We start from the raw sequence: 26,194 nt of genomic DNA, 5'->3' as shown, positions 1-26,194 counted from the left end.
CAGCCCTCGCTCAGTGCTGGGGTCCCACTGTGTGGGGCTGCGTTTGTTGTTTGGTTGTGATGCCTCTTCTGCTCGTGCGCAGCAGAGCAGTTGCATCGAGCCTGGTTTACGTTCTTTTGTTTTCTTTTTAAGGCATTGAACTCATTCCAGTCCCCTCCATTATCCCATGCAGGCTCAGGCTGTGTACTTTGTGTTGCCTTGCATTGCCTTTCCATTGGGTCTCATTTCAGAGAATGTGGGGCTGCCCAGCTGGTCCCTGTGGGGTGGTGGAGGGTGAGGGTTGGTCCTCCCATGGCTCCAGGGATGCCCACAGATGTGAGCCTCAGACCCACACACATGGTGGTTCCCGAGGGATGGCCTTCCTCTTGGTGTGAAGATAAGATGGAGCACTGCGTGCTGCTGCCTGGTGCTCACTGAGATATCACAGTTTTATAGTTTTCCTTTTATTTTTTCATCAGTCTGCATTCTGTCACAACTGGGAACTTCACAGTGGAAATAATTTATTTTCTGTTTTACTTTTTATTTATCTTTTTTTTTTAAAATATAAATCCATTCAGTACAATAAAAGCCAAGTAAAATGCTCTGTTTAAATAGAAAAAGCAAAAAGTTCCTTCAGTGCAAACTACTTTTTAACCTAATAATATTCCTGATACAGTTTGTAAATCCAGCTGCGTCACAGGCTCACTGCTCACGCTTGCTGCTGTCCTCCAGATATACCCAGACCTGAAAGGAGTTAATTCCCTTATTAGAGAAGAAGGGAAAAGCCAGAGGAGACTGTAATGGAATTGTCCCACTCTCGTGAATTCCAATTTCCTGTGCCCACGCAGCTCTGGCTGCAAAGGCACTTTGGGGAAAGCAGCAATTTCTCTCTTGACAGGGCAATATTGGGAGGCAGCCCTGCGCCAGCAGTGACACCGGCTGTCCTGCAGCCGGCAAAGGACTGCAGTGATGGGCTGTCATATCTGCCCAGTGCCCCCAGGACTGTCCCCTGGGCCCTTCTGCATCCTGCCTCCTGCACTGGGGCAGTGCGGGGCTGGGGGTGCAGCGGGTTCATCAGTAGCACTGCCTTGGGTGGTGGGCTCACAGGGGGAGCTGAGGACAGAGCACAGTGAGATGCTCGATGTGCCAGGAAGGCTGCAGCGTTCTGCTCCCAGCCATTGGCAGGCATTGCCTGTGCTCCCCATCCCATGGGGTACTGCAGGGAGGAGCAGGGAAACCCTGCTTGGGAAACAAGCTGAGTGGAGGGCTCATAACAGTGATAAGCTGAAAGCTGGTGCTGCTGTGCCAGACATCAACCCAACTGCTGCAGCCTTACGGAGCCCATCTCCAGGGTGGGGAGAAGCAGGGGGCTCCCAGAACCACCATCTCCCTCTGCCAAATCACCTTCCTACCTGGGCTGGGAGGAAACTGCTCGGGACCCGCAGCCTGAGCTGGTTGTATCCAGAGGAGCTGCATCTCCATCTGAGGCAGCTCCCTCGCCCCCGCTCCTGGCCTGCAGCCATGGTGAAGCAGCTTAATTTACATCCTGTTTACCAGCCTGATGTTTTGTAGTGGGCTTTTGCTGTATTTTCCCATTTTCTCACATTCTCATTCTGCCAGTTCTTTCTTTTGTTCATTTGCTCTCCTCGTTTCTTTAACACCACGTGTGCCGGGAAGCCAGTTAACCTTTCAGTGATAACCGAGACTAACCCAGAGCTCTTGTTGTTCTTGACACAGTGTATTGTAACAGTACAGTAATGTGGTGTTGTGTTAGTTGTGAAGTTCACCACCTGGAGTTTAACAGATGTCTGTATTTCCCAAGATGTTGGTATTGTTTAGACCTTTACTGCAATAATTCCAAAGAACACTGTGCAATAGGGGGCAGGGGCTTTGCACCTGGGTAATTACACGCCAGTACCACCCGATGGATGTGCAGAAACGCACTGCTCCTATGGAAGTGGCACTCGGACGATAGCAGGAGCTCCCTGCCTCCCTAGGCACAGTGCTGTGTGTCCGGGCAGCATGCTGTGGGTGTGTGGTTGGTTCATCACCAGGTGACTTCAGTACTGCACTGATTTGCATGGCCAGCATGCAGAGCACGGTGCGATGAGCGCTGGGCTGATTTATAAGCAGGGTTGACAAATCCCCTCCTCGCAAAGTTAATGGTGAAGGACAAAGCGTTTACCAACAGCAGTTCTCTAAGGCGGCACCCGGGGATGTTTGGCTACGGAAACCCTGAGGATGTGCTGGGAAAGGCAAGGCAGAGCCTTGGTGCTGCAGGGAGGGGGGAGGTAGACGAGCAATTAGCAACCCTGCTTATAAGGTCACGCAGCAGCTCATCCAGGTGCAGATCCCTGCACAGGGGATGTTTTACAGCCTCTCTCTAAATCCTCTCTCTGTTCTAATGGTGTCGGTGCTATTCTGTAGGATTTGGAATTACCTGTCAATCAAAGCTGAAAAAACACGAATTCTAGTGTGATTATTCATAAGTAAATCCACTGCAAGAAAAGGCAGAAACACTGACATTTTTCTTTTTGAATGTGAATTATACATAAATGTAGAGAAGTGATCCAATTACGATGGTGTTTCTTACTGAGATGATAAGTTGGTTCATAAAAATAGGTCCTGTTCCTGACTTAATTGTATTCAAACATTTTAGTTAATTTGCTACTCATAACTTAGCATAATGTGATCGAGATATCTTGACTTTATGGAGATTTATGCAGATTCCAAGATATCTGACACAGGCTTATGAGTGAGTCAGCAGCTGCTGGTCTGCTTCTTTATAAGCACGCAATAGATTCAGCGTGGAAACTCGTCGTGCAGACCTTTCCATCAACGTCGTGCTTTAGCACTCCAGCACAGATCACCTAAAGCACCTAAGCATTGCAGATCAGCAAGTGAACGTTGACATTGCCTTTAATGTGACTGCACTGAGGCCAAACTGTGGACATTCCAAACCCCTACAGAATAAAACCTCTCGCTGGTTTGTCTCTCTGGTGCTGGGCTGTAAGGGAAAAGCCTGTCTCTATGGAAAAACCAAAGCAACTCTGATTTTCGGGATCCTGTTGTGAAGCAGGGAGTGCACAAAGCCATCCAGCCTATGGCTTTGATTGCAATGCCTCTGACTATTGACAAAGTGAATTCTATTTCCAGGCAAAACTTAATCTTCTAAAATTAGTCTTCCCCGAGGGCAGCTGAAGCCCGGCCTTCACAGCTCCATTCTGCCCAACTTTCTGCTCGCAGTAATGCATCAAGCTGTACATTTGCAGAAAATATCAAGCCGTGTAATTCTTACAGCTCAACGATTTTCATAACCAGTTGATCATCTAATTAGTAGAGTAATATTACGCTCTGACATATTCAAGACAGTCCTTTCCACTTCAATCTGCATTATAATGCCTCCTTGAAAATGGTACTGATTTATATACTCAGCCTTGGCATTTTCTCATTAGAGATTAGGTGAGTAAATGAGTTTATCTGTGGGAACATTTGGGGTCTAAAGAGCGCATGTCATTCTGAGGCAGCCTGACCTGGGAATGAGTTGTACAGCGAAATCTGTGCTTTGGTAATCTTGTACAAATGGAGAATCATTATTTTCTGGGGCTGAGGCTGACTGATCAGTTTCCCATGGTATTTTTATGGACCGTTCTTCACGGCTCTGACAGCCCAAGTGTTGAATTTTGTTCTCTCCGCAGTTTATTGCAAGGAACATAATAGGACCAAATTACTTCTCTTTCAAAGCCCACCACTGACTGAACGCCCTTTATTTCTAAGCCATTGGTACTAAAATCTGTCCCCAGCATCTGACTGCTAATTGGGCTTTTGGATGCTTTGGGGACTTTCTAAGCTCAGCAGCAACAAAAATTGTCGGCTTAATTTAAACTTAATTGAAATTTCCCAATGGTGAAAACGCTCCTCAGCACAGCGATCCCAGCTCACCTCATCCCTGATGCCGTAAGGCTGAGTATAGCGCATGTCCCGCCCAAGGTGTTTAATGGATGTAAGGTGACAGGAGCCCTGCTGTGTATTAAAGGTGGTAACGTGGCAGCAGAGGGGGAGGGAGGGAAAGAAGACGGCGGCATGTTGCTGTAATCGGTCTAGAATTTGTCAGTGTGGGAGGTGAGGGTGCGTTGACTGCACGGAGGCACAGAGGATGACTTGCCGTGCCTCTCGGCTCTGCTCCCGCTGCAGAAGCACAGTGCAAGCCCTACTATTCGGATTACTCCCGCTTCCGCTTCCTGATCCACCAGATGTGCACCAGCCACTACCTGGATTTGTTCATCACGGGCGTCATCGGCCTCAACGTGATCACCATGGCTATGGAGCACTACCAGCAGCCCAAGGTCAGTGTGCTTGGCTGGTGGACGCAATTAAGGACGCTTCCGTTTGAGCTGGGGCCCTGTTCACCATGCTGAAGGTATCCATCCTACCCCTGCCTCCAGCGGTACCCATCGGTACCCGGAGCCTGATGCACCTCTGCCCTGTGGGTAGGTGCGAGGTGACCGCTCTGACAGTTGGTGGGAGAGCATTTGTGCCGTTAGCTACAAAGGATCGTTATTAAAACCCTCTGTTTGACTGAACATTCTCACCAAAAAAAAAAAGAGGAGAAAAAGGGGAAAACAAGTTGCATTTATGAAACCTTTCTGCTTCGCAAAGTTTCTCCCAAAGTCCCATAGGGCTTAATTTTCACAGGCAGTGGGTTCTATGCTGGTCCTTAAAATACATTTTAATGTATTAGTGTGCTCAGTTCTGGGTTTGGGTCATATTCTGGAAATAAAAACAGCCTGTCCTGGGCCGTCAAGCCTCTTGTGCGTAAGAATGAGATGGAAATAGGTGCTTTTGCCATATAACTTGTACTTGTTTTTATTAGCTACTTTCAGAATGAATAAATAGAGCACACAATAGGAGGAAATATTCTCTAAAACTACACAGGGTTTGAATACTTAATGTTAAAAAAAAAAAAAAGACATCAAATAAGGGGGAAAATATCCTTCAGCCTATCATAAAGGAGCCAAAAAGTGAAAAGGCACAAGCCCAGTTTATTTATTCTGTTTGGGTCACCTTCAAGCAGCCCGGACAGCTCCTGTGTGATTCAATCAGTTGGTGATGAGGAATGCTTTTGGCTGCAGAGCCCACACTGGAATCTCGTGAGGGCGTTGCATCTCACCGCCGCTGCTCTGCAGCCGTGATTTCTCTTGTATTATAACAGTGCTGGGCAGGCTTTTGTTTTTAATTTTCTTTAGGAAAATAACATTTTGTCTCTAGGCCTCTGGTATGCAGCATCTGCGTGATGACCCTGAGGTTGGTGTGCTGTGGGATGACAGCACAGAGGGCTGAACCATGGCCCTAGGATCACTCTGGTCTGCTTGCAGATGTGAGGATCCTGCAGATGCTTCAGAGGCTGAGTGTGCCATGCAGAGCGTTGTACCCAATCTGATGTTTTCTTGGTGTGTTGGTGCTGGAGATGTTCATGGGAAGGATGGATGTGGCACTGAGGGACGTGGTTTAGTGGCATGATGGGAATGGTTTGATGGTTGGAACAGATGATCTTAGTGGGACGTTTGTCATCCTGCTGAGCCTTTTGTCCTGTTAGGGACTGAGTAGCTCTGCTGGAACACGGTGAGGGCAGGCCTGCTGGCACCCAACTTCTGCGCTCTTTCCACATCACAGGTTCTCGACGAAGCCCTGAAGATTTGCAATTACATCTTCACCGTTATCTTTGTCCTGGAGTCTGTTTCCAAGCTCATTGCCTTCGGGTTCCGCCGCTTCTTCCAAGACAGGTAACACAGGCTGCAGCTTGGCTGCCTGAGGGCTGCAGGACACAGCTGCCCGCAGTTGGGGTTTTAGAGCCCAGTGACCCTCCTGCTGTTAGCAGTGTAACACGAGGGAATGCTTCTTGTGTGGTGGGTTGGAACTGGGCTGGGGTAGGGGCTGGAGAGAGGAGTGTGCGTGGGAAGGAGCGTGACGTGCATCTGTGTGGTGGGCAGACAGACGGACAGCAAGGCAGTGCTGGGCAGCAGATCTCCTCCTGACACCAGCAGTGTGCCTGCAGAACCAGGAGGGCTGGGTGAATGAGAACAGATTGTCCTGAGAGAGAAAATCTGCTCCTGAGTGTAAACCGAGGAGGAAGAGGAGACCTCTTTTCATGCAGATACTGAGCAGCGTACAAAATGACATCTTTCTCAAATTTCCCCTCTCATAACCCCTCAGGGCTTGTTTTATGCCCAGAGCAGGTCTTGCTACAAGGACTGGCTGCAGGGTCCAGCTCCTCCCAGGCAAGCTCACAGTGAGCCCTGTGTGCTGGGTCTACCAGGGACTGTCAGCAGCTCCAGCATCGCCCCTCAGTTCCACAGCCTCTGGGTGCAGAATTGCTTTGTTTCTCATTCCCTTCAGCCAAGAGCATCATTGGCCATTGGCTGATTTTATAACAAGCTGTGTTAATTATAATGATTTCATAACGTAACTGCTTTTGTATAATACCCTCAGAAAAATGCTGCAGATTCATTTGAGTGTGAGAACCATTGAAATGCCTGGAATTCGTGTGAAACAAGCTGCCTCCTGTTGCCAGCTTCTTAGTAGATGTTAAACTTCATTTTGTGTTGTCTCCAGATGGAACCAATTAGATCTGGCAATTGTGCTGCTGTCTATCATGGGTATCACTTTGGAAGAGATTGAGGTGAATGCTTCGCTACCAATTAACCCCACTATTATCCGAATCATGAGGGTTCTCAGGATTGCTCGAGGTGAGACAAATTAAGCAGAATCTGCTTGTGTTGAGGTGCAGGGTCCCCTCCAGGAGAGAGTTAAGTGTTGGGAAACAGTGCTGGGGCACATCACAATGTGCATAGCTCTGGCATCGGCAGTCTGTAAACAAATAAAAGAACAATGGAGAAAAATACTTGTGAGGAGCCAAAGAGCTGAGCCAATTGACCATGTGTTTCTATCTTAAGAGAACTTGAAGGCTGAGAGCTCAGAACTAAAAGACAAATAGCTGTGGTTGTAACTCCCAGAGATGTACCTGGGAAACGATGCCAGTCAAATGAAAGTCGTCTCTGACAGGGATTGCAGAACATGAGCCTGAGTGCATTGGCTTTAAAAGACAAGCATCTAATAAATTTAATTTCCCATGAGACTTTACATCTCTCCACACTGTGACAAAACATGCCTTGTCACTGTGCATCCATCTGTCTCTCCGTGCTGCAACAGCATGTACTGGGCTGGGAAGGCAGCTCCTTTAGGGCTGGAGATTTCCCAGCAGGACCTCGTGGGTCCAAATGACAGAGATGCAAAATGTGAGTGCTCAGGCTCTTAGTAAAGTACTGCCAGGCTCTTCTGAAGGGCAGTGTTGTGCTCTGAGGCATAATTGCTGTGATTGCAGCCCTCTTCTAAGTGAAGAGGGAACTGGGGAAGAATTGAGATGCTGCTGTGTCTCAAGGGGTGGGGGAAAAAGTGTTTTTCCTGTGCTTTGGATCCCTTTCAGAATTAAAAATACATACACTTCCCAACTGGGTATGCAGCCTCCTGGAAGAGATGTGATTCACTGAGGTTCTGATTTACACGTTTGCAAGTGGGCAGCCTATGGAAGTGGGAAAGTGGCCCCAGAGCTGGGAAACAGCTGCTCACAGCGCAGGGGAAGAAAGGGGGGGTAGGAGGGGAGGTGCAGTGGTGAAGTGGGGGGGATGATGCTCTCTGTCATCTCTTTTGTTGGATTTAAACCCACTGGCAACAAACCTGGTGTGCACAGTGCTGTGAGAGGCACCAAAGGGCACCGCTCCTCCTGGCCAGTAGCTTTAAAGCAGAGTTGGAAGGGAAGTTGCCTTTTACTCTTAACCTCATTATTTGGCTCACTTGCCAGAGCCAACTTTGTGGCCCTGTGCTTCTGCTGGGTGCCAGGCTGCCATCCCAATGACAGGGGGGAGGAAGGCCAGGCAGAACGGCGGTGCTTCCCCAGCTCTCAGGCTGGGTGATGCTGCAGGGCACAGGATTTCAGCAGTATCCAAGCAACCAGGAGCGGTGTCAAAGGGCAGGAGCTGTAGTGGCTAGCAGAAAACACTCGCCATCGTTTCACATTTCTCCTCCTACAACCCACTGCTCCTGTGAGAGGGATGGGGTTTGCTGCTCTGTACCAGTGCTGCTGTTACCATATCATGCCTGTGTTTTCCGCAGTGCTGAAGCTGCTGAAGATGGCTGTAGGCATGAGGGCTCTGCTGGACACCGTGATGCAAGCGCTGCCCCAGGTAACCCCCTGCCTCAGCACCGCCTCCTCCGGCCCACGGCTGTGTTTGTTGCGGAGGAATGCTAATCATTTTATCTCTGCTGTCATTAGATAATCACATTTCCCTTCCGAAGCACAGTCTGAGATACAGTCCTCACATTGAGGTCATTTTCCCCCTGAAGCAATTTAAGTTTTGGATTAAAGAATACAGCAAGAAACAGGTCTGGAACAAAAAAATCAATGAATGTTCTTTTTTTGTGTTTTTTTTCCCCCCGTTTCTTTTTCTCTTTCCAGGTGGGGAATCTGGGTCTTCTCTTCATGTTGTTGTTTTTCATATTTGCAGCTCTTGGAGTGGAGCTCTTTGGCGACCTGGGTGAGTGCTGCCCTGCCCCGTGCCGGGTGGGCGCTGGGCGGGCAGGGTCTCATTGCTGTGCTTTGTCCTGCAGAGTGTGATGACACACACCCCTGTGAGGGGCTGGGCCGACATGCCACCTTCCGCAACTTCGGGATGGCCTTCCTCACCCTGTTCCGCGTCTCCACAGGGGACAACTGGAACGGGATAATGAAGGTGAGGGGCCCACGAACGCAGAATCACAGAATCATTTGGGTTGGAAGAGCCCTCTGTGGCCATCCATCCCACCACCCCCACTGACCGCATCCCTCCGTGCCACATCTCCGTGGTGCTCAGCGCCCCAGGGCACACCCCGCTTCTGTGCAGCTGTGCCACTGCATCGTTGCTATCTAGGAGAAGAAACTGTTCCTGATGCCCAACCTGAGCCCCCCGGCACAGTGTGAGGCCACTACCTCTTATGCTGCCATATGACTGGTGGTGGTGGTCCATGCGCCACACGTAGCTGCTCCAACCTTGTCCCCTCCTGCCAGCACTGTGAGGTCTGGAGGTGGGCCAATGGCTGCAGCCTTCTGCACGCTCCATATATTCCTTTCTCTAGAGAGAACCGCGTAAAAACAGAGGGAAAAAATAAAGGGACGCCTCTCTGAAGCTACATGAGTTCATTTCATTAGGCCTGTTAGTTTTGTGTTTCCTTAAAAGCCTGCAGTTACTATTGTTGGTGTTACTTTGTTGTGGCTTTGTGTGTTTTTTTTAAATTTTACTTATTCATTTATTTGTTTGCTTACTTTCTGGGAAAACTCCTATTTCTGGGAGTGAACCTCTCCTTGTGGACAACCATAAAGCCATGCCATTGTGAAAGCTGCCTTGTGCACACGGTGCCAGCTGGTCGCAGTGCATCGTCCTCTGTGAATGTGGGGAATGGTGTCTGCAGGGCAGCTGGTGGATGGCAGTGCACCCTGCTGAGCCTGGGAGCTGTGCACCATGCTGTCGTGTTTGGTCTTCAGCGTTGCAGAATGGGCTTTGTGAATCGAGGCACTGGAACTGTGCTGGCAGCCCGGAGCCTCCTCACAGCCCTCAGTCTTCTCCTGCTGTTCTCAGGACACCCTGCGAGACTGTGACCAGGAGTCCACCTGCTACAACACCGTCATCTCGCCCATCTACTTCGTCTCCTTCGTGCTGACGGCCCAGTTTGTCCTGGTGAACGTGGTGATAGCTGTGCTCATGAAGCACCTGGAGGAGAGCAACAAGGAGGCTAAGGAGGAGGCAGAGCTCGAGGCAGAACTGGAGATGGAGATGAAGACCATCAGCCCTGGCCAGCACAGCCCCTCGGACATCTTCACGTGGATGGGCGGCGTTGGTGGCGAGAGGCCCGAGAGCCCCCGTGGATGCCCCCATCCCCTGCAAATCAAGGTGGATTCTCAGCTCTCGTTAGTTTACCCTATGGTGAGAAGCTTGGCTGGAGGGTGCGGAGGGGCTGCTCGTGTTTCTGCTGGGGGAAGACGTGCACGAGGGGTATTGAAGGAGCGGTGTGCCGTGCACCGGGGTTTGCCTTCCTCACTGCTCTGTGGGGCATCCAGGAGGAAGCACAGGGCAGGGCTGCAGCCTGCCACGGTGCACAGAGCTTTGCAGTTTGTTCTGGAGATGTGCCTGAGCTGCCCCGTTCAGAGCTAAACTCCAAATTAGCTCTAATGCAGAGTCTGGGCTTGGCCCTTTGTGAGAGCAAAATTACGAGCATAATAAGTTTGCTTTTCTAATGCCGGCCACGAACCGCAACATAAAAGGGGAATAGAAGTTGGCTAATCTTTGCTTAAGTATTAAATTTGTTTTATAGAATCTCAATTGAAAAGCCACCCCCATGATTGAGCTCATGAAAAAACGCTGTTAACAGCGGGATAATCCAGAGCTCAGCAGAGCCGGAGGCACAGCCTGGCAGTGGGCAGCAGAGCAGGCTCTGAACACTGCGTCTGCATGGAGCTCAGTGTGAGGGATGGGGAGGTGAGGTCATGGCCCAGACGTGTCCCCTGGGAAGGAGCGGTGCTGGAATTATGCAAGAACAATGCTCCAGCCCTTTTTTTAGTCTTAGCTGATGGTGAATCGGGTTAAACCCTACACAGAGCTCATTAGCTTTTATTACATCATGATTTCACAACAGCGTATCTTGACCTCTGCCTGGGTGGACTAATGAGTATTTTAATGCATGAAAAATTCTTTTATGATCTTTAGTCCAAGAGTGAGAAGAGTAAATCTCTGCTTAAGCTTTGTTTCAGTTTCTAAGCTACTGGCAGTTTCTGGTTCCATTAGGAGCCACTGCTGTCGGAGATGGAGTCCAGAGCTGCTCCTTGGCACACGAGAAAGGAGTTCAGGGCAACATGGGGAAATCCAGACTCATTATATTCTCTAGGAAGAAATAACATGCCCCAACTGCTGCTGTGCATGTTGAGCAGAGCGCTGGCAAACCATCCTCAGCTCTACTGCCGTGCAGCAGTCCTTGCATTGGCAGAAAGGGAAACTGCAGAACAGCAGGAGAACTCACTGAGGGTGCTGTCAGCCATTAAAGCTGTCCTTCTGAGTGTGGCATTGGAAAGGGCTTATTCTGGTCAACATCTCTGGAGCATCTCTCTTGCTCTTTCACCCAAACAGAGCCTTTGTAAACCTCTGGGAGATTTCACTCCAATTATTTATTGTGCCAGCCAAACTCTTCAGGACAAATCTGATGCCTGAGCACGGCAGCAGAGGAATGCAATTCCCAGGACGTGACCCTGCAAGGACTGTGGTCAGCATGCTCTTCTGCTTGCCTTGTCCCTGGGATTTTTGCACTGCTTGCTGTCTGACTGTAATGATGGTCCACATTCCGTTGTGCGCACCAGGCATTCGTACATGGGAAGTTCAGCCCTCAGATTGTTGCCACGCTGCCCTTGAAAGCTGGGTCTGTGCACGCTCCTGCTGTCTGTGCTGAGGCAGAAGGTGGCCGGAACTGCAGGAGCCTCGGCCCACTTGGGTTGGTGTGTGGTGTGTGGCTGTGCTGGGCGTCAGCAGTTTTTGTGGGCAGGATGCTCAGCACCTCCTCAAGTTGGGTTATTTTAATCTGTGTCACTGAGGCGTTAAACGTGAGGTTCTCTTTGCTCAAAACGTGCTCGTGGGGCACACAGACCTCGGAGCAGGAGAGCAGAACCCTGCAGCTCCCATCCCACTCTGCACTGCCCGCGGGGTCGGAGCAGCTGTCGCTGCTCCCTGTGATATTACTGCACTGCTCTCTCTGCCGCACATTGCCCGTCCTGTTGTTTGTTACTGCTATTCTCCATTAATGTTTGTCTTTTTTCTTCTTTCCCTTCTATCCTGTTTTATTTTTTTTCTCTCCCTTTTACTCGGTTGTGTTTTCCACACTGTCCTTTTTTCTCTCTGTCTCCGTCCCTCTCTTTGCTCGGCCCTTCCCTTCTGCATGCACACACCCCTCCTAGGAAAGGCACTTGTTTGATACCATATCCCTGCTGATCCAGGAGTCTCTGGAAGGAGAGCTGAAGCTGATGGACAACCTGTCAGGCTCTGTGTGCCATCACTATGCCCTCCCTGCTCCCGAATATTACAACTCTGAGAACCAGGTTAATATTCCTCTTTCCTGCAAAGTCTCCATCCAAACTCAATTTCACTGAGGCCTTTAATAGAGAGTCAGAGTTCTTTGCTTTGTGTGATGCAATCACAGGGGTTTTGAAGGATTGTTCTGTGGGAGCTGAGACAATATCTGATTTTATGAAGCTGTATAAACCGATGCGAGAGGAGAATCACAAGCTTTGAATTGTGATTCAGAGAGAAGCTTTTCATCGTACGTACTGCTCACAAGTGTCGTAACGAGAATGCAGCATCCTCCAGTGGGGTTCTTGTGTTGGCTTCTTGCTCCCACCTGGAGCTGGGAGGACAGTGTGAGCTGATCCAGAGGAGAGCCTGGGCAGGGGGGGATCAGGAAGTGATCTCTGCATTTCACTCCTAGTGACACGAAGGAAAATCCAGTTTTGAATGCTTTTCCTAAAGAGGTTTCTTGCAAGTGGGTCAGTGTGAGTGAGATCCTCATCTCTGATCTGCGCTGAGCTCAGAGGCGAGGCAGCCCCTAATGATGTCCTCAGGCAGCAGTGTGCTCCAGCACTTTCTCGAATAGGGGCTGTAGTACTCATTTAAAATTTGTTCATTTACTTAGAATAAAAACCCTTCTTTCCCAAGCACACTATTCTCCTGAGCAAATATTTCCCCTAGCTCACAGCAGCAGCCATAACAACAATTCAAACATGCCTTTTTCTGCATTTGGAATTGAGAAAATTCCTTATTTCTCCATTTCTTTCTGGCTCAAAATAGCAGAATTTTCCTTGCTAAATCACTGTGCTTGTTTATGAGCTCCCGACGCTCGAGATTATCCACCTTGGAGGTTCATTAGGGACCAGTGCTGGTAAGGAGCAGTGCTGCATCCCTCGGAGCGGTGCTGGCCGGGTCAGGCTGGCAGGGAGGGCGGCGCGGTGCTCAGTGAGAGCTGCTTGGGAAGCTGCTGTCACAACAGCGCGCGCAGAAAGTGCTGCTGCAGCAAAACCAGGCTTCTGTTTGACGTTTTTATGTAATGAAAAAATATAGCGCTCTGCTTTGCAGTGACTTTTCCTTTGAAATTTTAAGCTAGATTTGTTTGTTTTTTTTTTTTTCTTGCTGCAATTAACAAACCTATAAATCATTTGGATATTTCCAAGCAAATGTTTTGACTGCCTCAAACCCAATTTTGGGAGAGGGGAGGCTGTTTTGTTTACCTTTTGGCTTTTCTGCTCACAACATCTGTCATGTTCTTGGGGCAGTCAGGAACATGGAGCGGCACTGAAAGCAATGTGTGCACAGCTCCCTCCTGCCAACCCCAGTGCTCACTGCCATCTCCATCTGGGATCACCATCCCGCTGCTGCTGCTGCTGTCCCAGTGCTGCCTCTTTGGGCTCCCCATGGGAAGTCAGGAGGGACTGCAGTGCATCTCTCATGCGTTGCCCATGGGCATCCCACGGAGCTCTGGGGAGAGGCTTATTGCAGCCACTCACAGTTCCCTTATCACCAGCTTTATTTTAGCCCACCGATGTCAATTTCTGGGAGCGAGGAAATCCAGCCCTTGGATAACTCAAGAGCAGCCAATCTGGGCCTCTGTGCTTTTTGCTGGAAAGCACGGTGCTGTTGAAAGACTTTTCCAGTATAGAGGATAGGGGAAAACAATGCTCAGGGATAGCTGGGAAAAAAAGGAATTAGCTGGGATGCCCATGACAGTGTGCGGGTGTCCGAGCTGCAGGCGACCCATGACATCCCATGGCAGGAGGCACAGGGATGTTCTCTCCCCAAAGCACAGTGAGGGCACCCCCTGCACCTCCCACAGGACACTGCATGGAAGGCAGGGGGTGGCACAACCTCTTGTGCCCAACCTTCGTGGGGAGGACGGATAGCACCCATAGGAAGGTAATGTTGCTTTTGCCACTTCGCTTAGGCAAGAGGGCACCACCACGCAATGCTAGCATTAGTGTATGCCTTTAAACTCCCTCACAACTCCTTGGTAAGCATTTAAGTATAAATGTTCTACTTTTCTTGTCATTTCTTTGTTATATTCCATTTCTTTAATGTTCTGTCCCTGGTAACAATGTGTATGATGTAGCTGCTCCCACCGCAGGGATATTGCTTTAGTGTCTAGAAGTGTTTAGATTATGATACTTTTTTCTCTGAAGATTTGTGTCCTGGTTTCTTATGCTTAATCATCTCTCCCTTCAGATCCCTCTAGCTGAGATGGAGGCTCTGTCTCTGACGTCAGATATTCTCTCTGAAAAGTCCTGGTCCTTAGCTCTGACGGATGACTCTTTTCCTGATGACACTAACACACACTTACTTAGTGCTCTGGAAAGCAATGTACATACACTGGTCGCTGTACGTTCTGATGTTTGCAGGGTTTGAAATACTGCGTTCTCCTATACCTGCCTAATGGCATTCGTAGTCCCAGCACGTGTCCCAGTAGCACCAGCCTTCCCCCGGCAGGACACTGTCCTTAATGCCATTAGGATGTGGGCTGTTACCACTCTTTGGCCACAAAGTTGGCTCCTTGTGAGGAACAAGCATTTTTCTTTATTTTTTTTTCCCTTGGCGTCATATGTAAAACAATGTGTTTTCTGCAAGTAAAACAAATAGTCCAAAAAATGCATTGGAAAGCGTCAAGGTTGAAATTTCCTCTCCATCTGAAACCAATCAGTGATGCTGTGTGGAGGAGACACCACGAGCTGATGATGCCCGTGTCCTCTGCAGAGGGATGGGCTCCAGCCCACGGCTGTGCCAGAGGTCCTCATCTCAGCCAACACCAGCACCAGGGCTCAATGCCTGATTGCAGCCAGTTTGTTTCACAGACACCAGATGGGGATCTCTGAGATGCTGCTGCTTTGGTGATAGCATTCATCTCACTGAGAAAAAGAGGAAGCTGGGATCGCTCTGTGCCTTTCTGAATGAAATAACCAGTATTTTGAACCCTGCCTTAACCATCTCCTCTTTGAAACATGAGACATTTTTAGCTGTGTAGCAGTCCAGTGCTTTTTTTCTGCTGTACAACAACTCCTCTTCCGACATTTTTGGGCCATTCTTGTTTTCCTTGTTGTTGTTCATGTAGCTGCCGTTGGATGTTTGTGTCGTTGATAATTTCTCTGCCATTCTAGCTGGTTGTCATCCTAATTAGTACTTCTTTGGGAAACACCTCGAAAACCGTGACGATATTTCCCATCATGCTTCATGGCATCACGTGCAAAAGACTTTGTAAATTGCATTTGTGTGAGGCTCTTTGTTTGGAGAAGCTGAGAGAGGAGAAGCCCATTTGGTGAGGCTCAGCCAAACAGCTGGTAGCAGGAAGGACTCAGGGACGCAGCCTAGTGGTGCCTGTCCTCAACAGAAGGGGAGGGAAGGGCAGACTGAGCTTCTGCCAGTGCCAGCACAGTGTCCTGCTCAAAGCATCTATCCAAAATCCTGCAAACTTCTGTCAAAATGCTTTTGTTTTTTCGGTGTTTTTTACACTTCCCTTCAGCTTTAGCTGAAAAACACCCTGGACAGAATGTTTTGTTTGACTCCAAATAGGTTTGGTTTGGGATTTTTTTTTTTTCTTTTTGGTTCACAAAAGCTCCAGATTTGCCTTCCAGCCAAACCAAAACAACACATCTGTCAAAAGTGCCAGGGAACAGAGTCACGCGCTGCCCGGAGCTGCGCTCAGAGGGTCGTTTTTCAGCCATTCCCAGTGGTTGTGGTGCAGCTGAGCTGTGAGGTTGGCCCCGGGAGGAGCAGAGGAGGCAGGCAGTCCCTCTATGCCCTGGGATTCTGCCCACGGCCCCATACAGGTTGTCTTTGGACAGGAGCTTGAATCCAAATTCTCCAGTTCAAACCCAAACAGTCTTGAATTGGACACCTCAGCTTGCAGGCCATCTTTCTTGCTTTAAGCGAAGTGATACGAAAGATAAATACTGCTCTTATGGGGAGGGCAGGGGGAGGAGCAGAGAGGCTCGCAGCCATCAGCTGCAGCAGCACAGGGCTGTACTCTGCCAGGTTGGGTCCCCATGGGATGCACTGCACAGCTTCCCCAGGGCTGAACGTGAAGCTGCACAGTGATGCAGATCTCTGTCCATCAACAACTTTTCGAGTGCTCTTTGTTTATTTATTTTTCTTTTCTTCTTTTCTTTCCTCTTTTTTTTTTTTTTTTTTTTGTAAAATCCATTTAATCTCGTTCTATGTTCTTGTGCAAATGAAACGGTGCAGTGAAATTTCATTTTTACGACTAGAGGAAGAAAATGGGAAAAAATGACCTTAGAATGTTGTTTTAGGATAAACTTCTAATGCACTGAGTAAAAGATTTGTCAGAAAATCAGGTCTGAGTTTTTCCAGAAGTGCTCGGCAATGTACTGTATTAACTGCAGTGTCACATCTGATTTCTGTGGTTTTCAAAGGAAACCTTTTAAGGATGAGATAATTGTTCTGTTAGGGCTGCACAGAGCAGCTGGCTTAGCTTCCATTTTTCCTTACTGTCACACATGAGAATGGATGGAGATGTATTTCCCTATGAAATCACACCCAAATTGTAGCCCATTCGATATTGCATCTGGTGCTGCCTGCTCCAAGAGACTCTTTGGCTGTAAAAACTCCGCAGTCAACGCATAGGCAATAACCTCTGCTTCTATTAGATCCCTTCTAATTTGAGGATGGCTTTAACCCCAAAGCAGTGGGTTTACATTTCCCCTTCAATAAAATGGGTTTAGTTATTCAGTGTGTGAGAAGACAGTGATAAGATGGTGCTGGCAGCCAGAACAGAGGACGTTCTCTGCAAACTGCTTCTGCTGAGGTTTTGCCTTGTTGATTTTTTTTTGCTAGGAGAGGAAACTGCTCACCTTTGTAAAAGCCTGACGTGCTGATGAGGGCACACAGAGGCAGCCTTACTGTTACTGCAGAAGATCAGAGTTACCAAAGCATGTGACTGCTGCTGGCCTTGAGGCATGATGCCTTCTTCACACCCCGAAATAGTCATGGTTTACTCCTGCAGTGTCGCTTCCTCTGTTTCTGTGGTCCATTCCGTGTGACGGTTTACCGACGGCGCGAAGGAGGGGTGTAGCCTCCAGTAGCTCCATTTGTGCCACCCGCCCATCCCGGCCATGTGCATGCCCATCGTGCCACATGGTTGCAATGGCTGTCGCTCGCGTCTCCGGGCGCCGCTCTGACGGCGCGGCCTTCCTGCTGCCTCACTGCCTGTCTCCCGTAGGCCGAGCTGCGCTGCAGGGACGCCGCGCTGGCGCTGTCCCCCTGCCAGGACCTGCTGAGCGTCAGGAAGCCGTCGGTGGGCCGCACGCACTCCTTGCCCAACGACAGCTACATGTTCCACACGGCCCAGCCGCGCTGCCGGCCCAGCACCGCCTCCCCGCGCCATGGGAGCCCGGCGCAGCACAAGGCGCACTCAGGTACGGCTGTGCCTCCTGGAGCCATGTGGGGCTTTCCACCGCGGCGGGATGGGGCTTTGCGAGCTTGGAGGCACCGAACCGGGCTCCGTCTCCGTGTCTGCGCGTCCAGAGCTGTGGGGCGGCCCTGCAGAGCTCAGGGAGCTGTAGGATGGCTGAGCTGCTCGGCCGCCGTCTGCCTGCTGTGGGCAGGAGCCCTGCAGAGCGCTACGTCCTGTGCTCGTCTGCAGCAGTGCCTCTTGCAGCAGGCTCCGAAAGCTCTGTACAGGAGCGTCTGTGCAAGAAGGGAAAATGGTGTCCCTCAGTGCCTGTAAGACAAATTTAAACATGGTGAACAGAGAGAGATCGGCGTGAGATCGGTGGTGGGTGGGGGTGTGTGGGATCGTCCTTGTTGGGGTGCGGGGCTGGGATGCAGGCCTCACAGACAGGCTGAGGTTCTTAGGTGCAGCATCATGCAGGCACCCAGGGCTCTGTGTGCGCCTGCAGCTGCCTCTCATCGCCGACCTCCAGCCATGGGGCTGCCCTGGTGCAGCACGGCTGCTCCTGCACTCAGCTTTGCCCTGGCAGGCCGTCGTTCCACGCGCTCGTCACAGATAAGACAGAGGAGTTTTTACAGGTAGTGTCACTGGAAAGCCTGAAAGCAGGACATCATTTCGGCCCTGTTCGGAATGCTGGGAGATTCGAGCAGATTAGAAATAAGATGTTGAAATTTACATAGTAATAAGAACTCGGATGAATAGCGGCTGTTGAACAGAAAGAAAGCAGAAAGAAAATGTGGACGCGATGGAGGAAGCTGAATCTGGAGTTGTGAGGAATCACTGCCACAACACGCAGTTCTCAAGGTCAGGGGTTGTCCTCTGAGGAATCTGTTTGTACATAATGCAAAAGTTGAGGCTGAAATCCTGGTCAAATCCCACTGAAAGCAAGAGCGGAGCTCCTATACCTTTGGTGGAGCTGGCATGTATCTCTCTCTGTGACAGCCAAGAAATTACAGTCTCTGGCCATACAGAAAACCCTATTAGCTGCAGGAAGAGTTCCCAGTGCTGCACTACTGACCCTTAATTTGGGCACGTTCATCCTGTCTAGAGCAAGAACTGTGTCAAGAACAAAAAGTGGGTAATTTCTGGGTCCCTTTTCAAGGCAGCACTTCTCAGTCCCACCAGGCTCCCCGGGCAGCCCCGGCTTGCTGGGATAGCATTGCACCCATCCAAAAAAGCAGCACCACCAACACGTAGGAGAAGTGTTTTGGAAAGGTAAAGTTGACATCTATCTTGTTCACAACTCTGCCAAGCAGTCAAAGCTTCTGTATTTTTCTCCTGCTGGTGAAATTCCAGTTGCCTGGATGGGGCCAAAGTGCTCAGTGAGGTGCGGTGTCCAAATCTTGGCATGTGCATCTCGTCCTGTTCCCCCTGCAATGTCACCTCTGCTGGGACGGGGCAGGTCACCCCACCTGCTCACGGTCTGTAATATTGTAAAGTGCTGTGAAGACAGCAAAAGGTGCCAGTCGCCTCTAATAAATCACCGCAACCGAGCCACAATATTTCAAGCTGAGAAAGGTTTTGTTGTCAGAAACACTGGCGCTCACAGGAGGTATTTGTTTGAATACTCCTTCGTAATGGGGCTGTTGTTCTGGGAAAGATTCCAGGACAAATGAGATTCTCTGGGATTCGGTCCAGGTTAAATGAATTGTTTTGAAAAATGTTGAGGCTGTGGGGGGGAGCTCGCAGAGCTTCAGACCTTTCAGAAGAAGCAGCCAGCAACCACCGAGGGTCAGAAAGAGGCCGCAGAGTACCTGTGTCCTTCTCCAGGGCTGAGCTGCAAAGCCAGCCTTGATTGCTGCCAGGTCACTTTGCTGCCATGTGAGTCCCACGTCCGTGTGGTGTTGGGAGGCGACCTCTGTGTGTGCTCGGGTTTGGGGACATCCTTTCCAGAACCTCTCAGGGGCACATCCCTGCAGGGCTGAGATGTGTGGGTGCCTGCAGAGTCGTAGGCCCTAGCAGGGATGTGGACGTTGCCATTCCAGATGAACTTCTAGTTCATCATCTTCTGTTTTTTACAGGAGCTGGTCCCAGCTGGATTGGGGGAAAACGCCAAGAAAAATGAAATAATAGACTATTTTGGAATGATTTATTAGTAGGTGGGAGTTTTTTCCAACCATGGAGAGCTGCTTGTTGAATTCAGCGCTCCTGCTGTTCCTGTCTGCTCCAAGGTGCAAAGGGGTTTCCTCTGACAGGACCCTGCGACAGAGCAGCAGTCACAGGGGGACACGTCACATTCCTCTCTTTTCTTCCTCCTGCAAGGTTCAAAGGCATCGGTGCAGTCGCAGCCAGCAGACACCAGCTCTCTCTTGCAAATTCCAAAAGACCGTTTCCACCACACGAGAGCTCACGATCCGTTGGTCAGGGAGGGAAAACCCCCAGTGGCCGCCCCCATGCACTCCCCTTCTGCAGAGAGGCTGCTCCGCAGGCAGGTAAGCAGAACCACGGCCACCAACTTGCTCAGGTTTTGTATTGCTGTGTTTCCAGGTTACCCACACATTAAATTCAAGAAGGGTTCACAGAGAAACCTCTGGAGAACTGTAATTCTCCTGCAGAAATAATGAAAAGGTTGATGGGTTTTGATGAGAAAGCCATCCAGGAGCCTCCAAAGGATGTGAGCACTGTGTAGCATCTCCTCTGGCGACGTGCCTGAAGGTTCCCCGCAATGTTTGCACTTCATTTCTTTGGGTCTCTTCATAACCACAGCCAAACGCTCCCCAGGGCCTTGTTGGGGTTAAGGAACTAATTCTTAACTGCTGTGATGTTCTCAGTGCTTGGAAGGACACGGTGACTGCAGGCTCCATCCCAGGCCGCCCTTCCTCTCATTCCTCTCAATTCTTGAAAGGGGGAAACTGCTTACAGGGCACCTCGCTGCGTGCAAAGCCACCATGGAAAGCACATTGTATTTACAGCAAGAATTGGAAATTAGGATCCTTTCAAATCTCCTGCGTGCTTTTGAAAAGGTTGAATATATGCAAAACAGAACTTGTTCTATTTTGTAACTGGTTTTATCTCAGTTATTTTGCCTGGCGTTGATTTAAGTTCTGATTCAACCAAAGATCTGAGAGATGTAATCACGGATTCCAGTCTGCCTGATTGGAAACATGACTTCAAATTCGTCCTTTTTAGTGCAGTACTTAAACTTGTGCTTCACTCTCACGTTTTAAAACGCATTTCATTGTGCTGTTGGTGCATGTGATCCCCACGGTCTGCTTTCTTCAAGAGTTTTGCATCTATTTTATATGCACAGAATACATCGGTTTGATTTTTTCAAAAATAACTTCTTTACTGCATGAAAATGTTCCCACTTCTTTCATCTTTTAATCAACATTGACAAATTAGACAGTTGATTCATTAAGCTCTAGAAATGAATGCAGAGTACCAAGGTTAACAATTACATTAGTCTGTAATGCTAAATTGACATAAGAAATTCCTAGCATGTATTCGTTTGCGGAGGGCTGGCCAGCTCCCCCAGTCACTGCTAATAGGGAAACTAATTGATGTCATGATTCCAGTTCATAACCACTCTCTCTTGCTTTCTAATGAATAACAGACCCATCTTTTTCAATTGATCTCTCTAGAATAAATTACCATGTTAGCCATCTCTCTTGGCCTAATTTTGTTCACTTTTCTGAAGGCTTCTCCTTCTAAACCCTTTCATACATTTAAATTAATTTATACCACCCCTCCTCTTCCTGCTCATGCAGTGGTGTCAGCATGCTCTTGGAGTGACCTTTCAGGAAGAAAAAGGCTTTGGGCTGGTGAGCTTTGGATAGTGAACTTTGGGTGGCGAGCAGGCATGGTCTTGGGCCATCCACATCCCCTGAACACCCGTAAGCTGTTGCCTTGTGCTTGCTCTCTTGTAGCACTATTAACAGAAGTAAAGTGGGTTCTGGCAACAGACTTGATTTCTGTTGGAGTTAGTTGTGATCTAGGTGGCCATGCATCGTGAAGCTTTGTCTCTGAAGAAGCAAACTCTCTTTGCTGTTCACAGCAGTTGTGCTTGCTGAGATGCTCCCGCTTGGCTCCTGTTGTTGCCCGCACTGATGTGCTGTGGCACGTCCCTCAGCTCAAGCCAGCAATGCATTTTGATCTGCAGTACCCGTTTTTCCTTATCGTTACTTACATTGCATGTAATTCTGATTTTCATTTCTTTTTTCTTTTTCTCTCCTCTCCCTTCCCTGTTGTCCCCTCTCCTATCCTAAATTTGTGCTTAGATAAATCTTGTCCACCACATCCCCGGTCCATGCACTCTCCTCCACCACTGACAAGTGTGTTTCACCTCCCTTCCCCTCCAGCATGCTGTAGGGTGGACAGTCCCCACAGTGACTCCGTTTAGACTCTGGAATGTTTGGCAATTAGCGATGCACGCACAGATGAAGCTGAGCAGATGAGATGCTTTGGGTGAACGCAGAGCCAAGCTCCCACAAGGAGTGTGTGCTCCTTGGCATTGCACAGATGCTGTTCTCCAGGGGAATTCTACCTGAACCTACAACTACATTGATTTTCTGGCTCCAGGACTGCATGCCTGTGGTGTAACCCTCACTAGGGGTGGACACACCGTTGGGATGGCATAGGGTCCTTTTGTTGGGAAACAAACCAATAAGACATCTCCACCAACAGTTACTGCTAACAGCTGCCACAGAGGCCTGTAGGGACAGAAAGATCCAATACTGCCCTTTGTGTGCAACACAGGTTGGTGTACAAGCAAAAGTAATGACAAGAATTACTTTTTGCAGCCATGCTCTTCTTTTTGGTGCTCTGTGTCCCTTCTCAGGATGTGAATGTGATCCCTGCCCCCAAACACTCCTTAACTCTGGTGGCATCGAGGAGTGCAGAATGAGCTCTGCTCTCAGGTGTGGTTGGTTACAGCGTGATGCTGTGAAATTGTAGCTAGAAGGGATTGTTAGCTGGCATTGGACAAAGTCATTTGGCGTATTGAATGTTCTCTCACTTCTCACAGACAACAAAGGAAGGCACTGCGCAGGTGTGACAGCAGTGCTGCTGTGTGCACGTATGTGTGCTGCAGCTGATGAGAGCTTTGCCTGAATAGAGATCATTTGGCTGAAGCAGTCCTTGTGGGACAGCTTTTATAAAGATCCTGAGATCATTTTGGGGGCAGTTTGTCACGAAGGCATTCCCTAAAATGAGGAATTTCATCTCCTTGAACTCCTCTAAAGGACTGAGACCAGCTGGAGGCATTTCCTCCAAATTTCTTGATGAAGATTTTAATCTTTAAGATAATTTAAGAATCATCTCAAACCGAGACACTGCCTTTAAGGGCCAGTTAATGGGGCTGATTTATAATCCTTTTTGGCAAGGGATGCAGTGCAGAGGAACAGCAAAGCCTTCAAACCACGCCATAGGCACTTTTGGCCAGTAAGCACCTATGCTGCGTATGGCTCAAAATGACCAAGTTAAAATGTGCCTTAGGAAGCCTGGGCTGTCAGAATAGGTAGAAGTAACTACAGAAGCTCTAGTCTAGCTTCTGCAGCTCTCTTCAAGCTCCCCTGTCTAAGATGGTGCAGAGTTGTGGTGCCTGCACGGGACAAAGCTGTCCCAAAGGTGGACATGTGCTGTCACCCTGGGGTGGGCACAGACGTGGCTGCTGTGGTGTTGGTGGCTCTGGGCATCCTGCTCCATGCCCTCAGCATCGCCTGAGCTGGAGAAAGGAATGCACAGGTTCCCTTGCACGTCTTCTCTCTCCCACTCCTGCTTGCGCCCCTAAGATTTCAAAGGAGTTTGCCATAGACCCTTATCCTTTGGATAACCAGGATGCTGCTAAGTTTGGGTGGGGGCATTCTGTTGCAGTCCTCCATCCTTCCAGGAGAAAGATGAAGGTCAACCACTTATGAAGAATAATGGGCCAAAATCTGCTGTCACTCACACAGGGATAAGCCCGCAGATCACAGTGGAAAGCACTAGAACCTGTGCCCCCAGGATGAGCTGTAGGAACCAGTGGGTCCATTTTGGGGTACCCCCAGCAGAGCTGCATGCCCCGTGAATGTTGTGCCTCACCTGTACTAACCTCTGTTTGGTCTGTCTCTCCCATCTGGCAACTCCCCTCCTCCTGACTCCCCTGCGCTCTGTGCAGATGGCCATAAGGAACGACTCTTCGGACAGCAAGGAGAACCTCCCCGCCGAGCTGAGCGAGCGCCCCGACCCAGATATCCCCAGCGCACCCCAGGAGGAGCCACCAGCTGCTCCGACCCCCTCAGAAGGAGAAGATTTGGCTGCGTGGAGCCGGGCAAGCGTTCACACACAGCAGCATTCCCACAATCAATATAATGTTTCAAAGCAGGCACCAGCATCGTGTGCTTGTGCGGACTCTTATCAGGAGACGCCTGGAGACTCAGTGGACCAAGAAGTGTCTGAAACAAACAGCTCCTCGGAGCCCTTCCCTTCCGAAACTTGCACAGCCTCGAGTGCCTGTTCAGAGGCACAGCCTCTCACTCCTAAGAGGAGCATCGGCAGTAGCGGCAGTGTTACGCTGAAGGACCTGAAGAAATACCACAGTGTTGACACCCAAGGTCTTCTAAAAAAACCGCCCTCTTGGTTGGATGATCAAAGGAGACATTCAATAGAAATCTGCTCCATGGAAAACAGCCCTCAGCACCATTCCACATCTAGCTCCTCTGGCTTCATAAGTCAGGTGGTAAGTGAAATGGAAGGCTTGCAAGGAGCACGGCAGAAGAAAAAACTGAGTCCTCCGTGTATATCTATAGACCCACCCAGCGAACAGGGCTTGCTACCCAGAGGACCTCACAGCATCTCACCTGCCAGAGGAGATACCTGCTTGAGGCGGCGTGCTCCGTCCTGTGATTCCAAGGACTCGATGGATATAGGGGATTCGTTGCTTCCAGACAGCATGTCAGCATCTCCTACCCCAAAGAAAGACTTGTTGACACTTCCTAGCTTTTCCTTTGATCAGAATGAGATGGAGCCCTGAGTTACTTTTCTGTTGGTGCCAAATGTTTTCTTCCTTTCATGTAAGAGAAAAACAAAAAAGAAAAAAGGAAAAAAAAAAAAAAAGAACTGTATTCCAAAATGGCACTGGATAAAATATTTCCAAAGAAGGATTAAAGAACCAGCTGGTTAAAGGAGGGGTTAACCTATATCACGCTTACTTAAGCATACGTTCTGCTTAGGTAAAAGCAATACAATGTGCAGAATCTATATGTATATTATATTTTATTAAATTAATTGAATCTAGTATTGCGGGATGTAGTACATTTTGTGACTAAAGACTCGTTTGATTTTCCTCTATTTTATGTATCTCAGAATATTTCTGAGATCAAGTTGGTTTTTATGAACATTTTAACCTTAGAAATATATATTTAATCCCTTCTCTTTTTTTCTTTTGTTTCGTTTGGGTTTCATTTTGTTTTGCAAAGCACAAAATGTAGCCAATTAGTGCATTACAGAGGAAACGTATCCCACAGTCAGCAGTAAATAAGAATTATTTAATGTAATTTATTTTTCCCCGTGGACTTGAGTCATTTTCTGGAGACTACAAAAATGCGGTAGCGTTCTTTTCTGACAGAATAAATTCCCAGTCTTGCATAAAATCGGCATCCAGAGGAAAAGCAAGTGCACAGAACAGGAACGTGCAGCGCGCTGATGCGTGGCTGAGGGCTGGGAGTGCAGAGCCAGCCGAGCTGCACGCAGCGCTGACTTAGGATGGGGTGTTTTGGAGTTTTGGATCATCTGCCGGTGATTCACAGAATCACATCAGTGATCATCAGTGCTCGTTTTGCTGTGTGCCTCAGAGTGCCAGGCACAGCTGCCTGCAGGGCCTGCTCAGGAGCACGGTACCTCGGGCTGCTTCTGCAGTGCAGCCCGGCGCTGCAGAGCCCATGGGGAGCTGCCCCACTGCCCCACTGCCCCACTGCCCCACTGCCCCGCTGAGAGCCGTGCTGAGGTCGGTGGTCATTAAGTCATTCTTTAAAATTGCTGTTGGGGTTATGTGTTGAACAGAACGGAGGCCTACTGCAGCTGGCAAGTTGTCTTACAGGGTACGTGTGAGGAGGTCTTGTAGGTACCGAAATGTTTGTTGGTTTTCAGTAGAAGTTTTTCCTGTCACTGCTGGAGTTAATTCACATGAAGAACCTGATGGAAGTTTTATTTCCAACCCAGCAAAGTCCTTAAGCAGCAACTTCGTGATGCAAAGTGTGCAGAAATGGAAGCCTTCATAGTCCTTCATGTGTCCTTCATAGCCCTCCTTAGTGTCAGCCACCTCCAAGGCCAGCAGCCCGTTCTGTGCTCCAGGCAGAGCCGTCTATGGAGCAGACAGAGCCTGAAGCCACGCGGCTGCCTGTGTGCCTCACCCCTCCTCGCAGGGCTGACGGGAGGCAGACGTGGAGCTGACAGGACTCCCCAAATGGGGTTAAGGTGCAGGCTAAACAGGGCCTTGAAGGCACGGCTATAAGTATGCAAATAGTCGCAGCCTTCAGATGGCATGCATGGAGACTTGGCTAGCTCCTGTCCTTAAACCAGCACAAGCCTGTGCTGGGTTTGATCTCCTTTACTTCCACTGAGGAACTTCCCTCCACAAACACCGTGTGCGCCCCATGGGAAGCGCAGGGCCGGGATGTGCTCAGCACGCTGTGCTGCAGGCAGGGCTGCTCTCAGCCGGCTCGGT

General features: G+C 49.3%; 1 protein-coding gene across 13 annotated transcripts in view; it reads left to right on the top strand.

Annotated features, from left to right (window-relative positions):
• CACNA1G (calcium voltage-gated channel subunit alpha1 G) overlaps positions 1-24,731 on the top strand; it is a 105,061-nt gene extending 80,330 nt beyond the window's left edge. For 9 of the 13 annotated variants that reach the window (XM_090122092.1, XM_090122085.1, XM_090122091.1 and 6 more), the window contains 12 exons: positions 4,174-4,325; positions 5,653-5,762; positions 6,592-6,725; positions 8,149-8,219; positions 8,492-8,570; positions 8,644-8,765; positions 9,648-9,992; positions 12,008-12,148; positions 14,319-14,453; positions 17,323-17,518; positions 19,816-19,985; positions 23,648-24,731. In XM_090122092.1, the coding sequence (XP_089978218.1) occupies positions 4,174-4,325; positions 5,653-5,762; positions 6,592-6,725; positions 8,149-8,219; positions 8,492-8,570; positions 8,644-8,765; positions 9,648-9,992; positions 12,008-12,148; positions 14,319-14,453; positions 17,323-17,518; positions 19,816-19,985; positions 23,648-24,502 (2,510 nt within the window). In that variant the 3' untranslated portion in view covers positions 24,503-24,731. The remainder of the gene's footprint in view (positions 1-4,173; positions 4,326-5,652; positions 5,763-6,591; positions 6,726-8,148; positions 8,220-8,491; positions 8,571-8,643; positions 8,766-9,647; positions 9,993-12,007; positions 12,149-14,318; positions 14,454-17,322; positions 17,519-19,815; positions 19,986-23,647) is intronic. The other 4 variants (XM_090122090.1, XM_090122086.1, XM_090122087.1 and 1 more) reach the window with 3 other exon arrangements.
• Positions 24,732-26,194: the final 1,463 nt, after the last annotated feature.

This window comes from Phasianus colchicus, chromosome 20 (assembly GCF_987193195.1).
Source record: "Phasianus colchicus chromosome 20, bPhaCol1.hap1.1, whole genome shotgun sequence".
Lineage (NCBI taxonomy): Eukaryota > Metazoa > Chordata > Aves > Galliformes > Phasianidae > Phasianus > Phasianus colchicus.
Note: the sequence above shows the minus strand (reverse complement) of the source record. Positions and strands in the feature narration are given on the sequence as shown.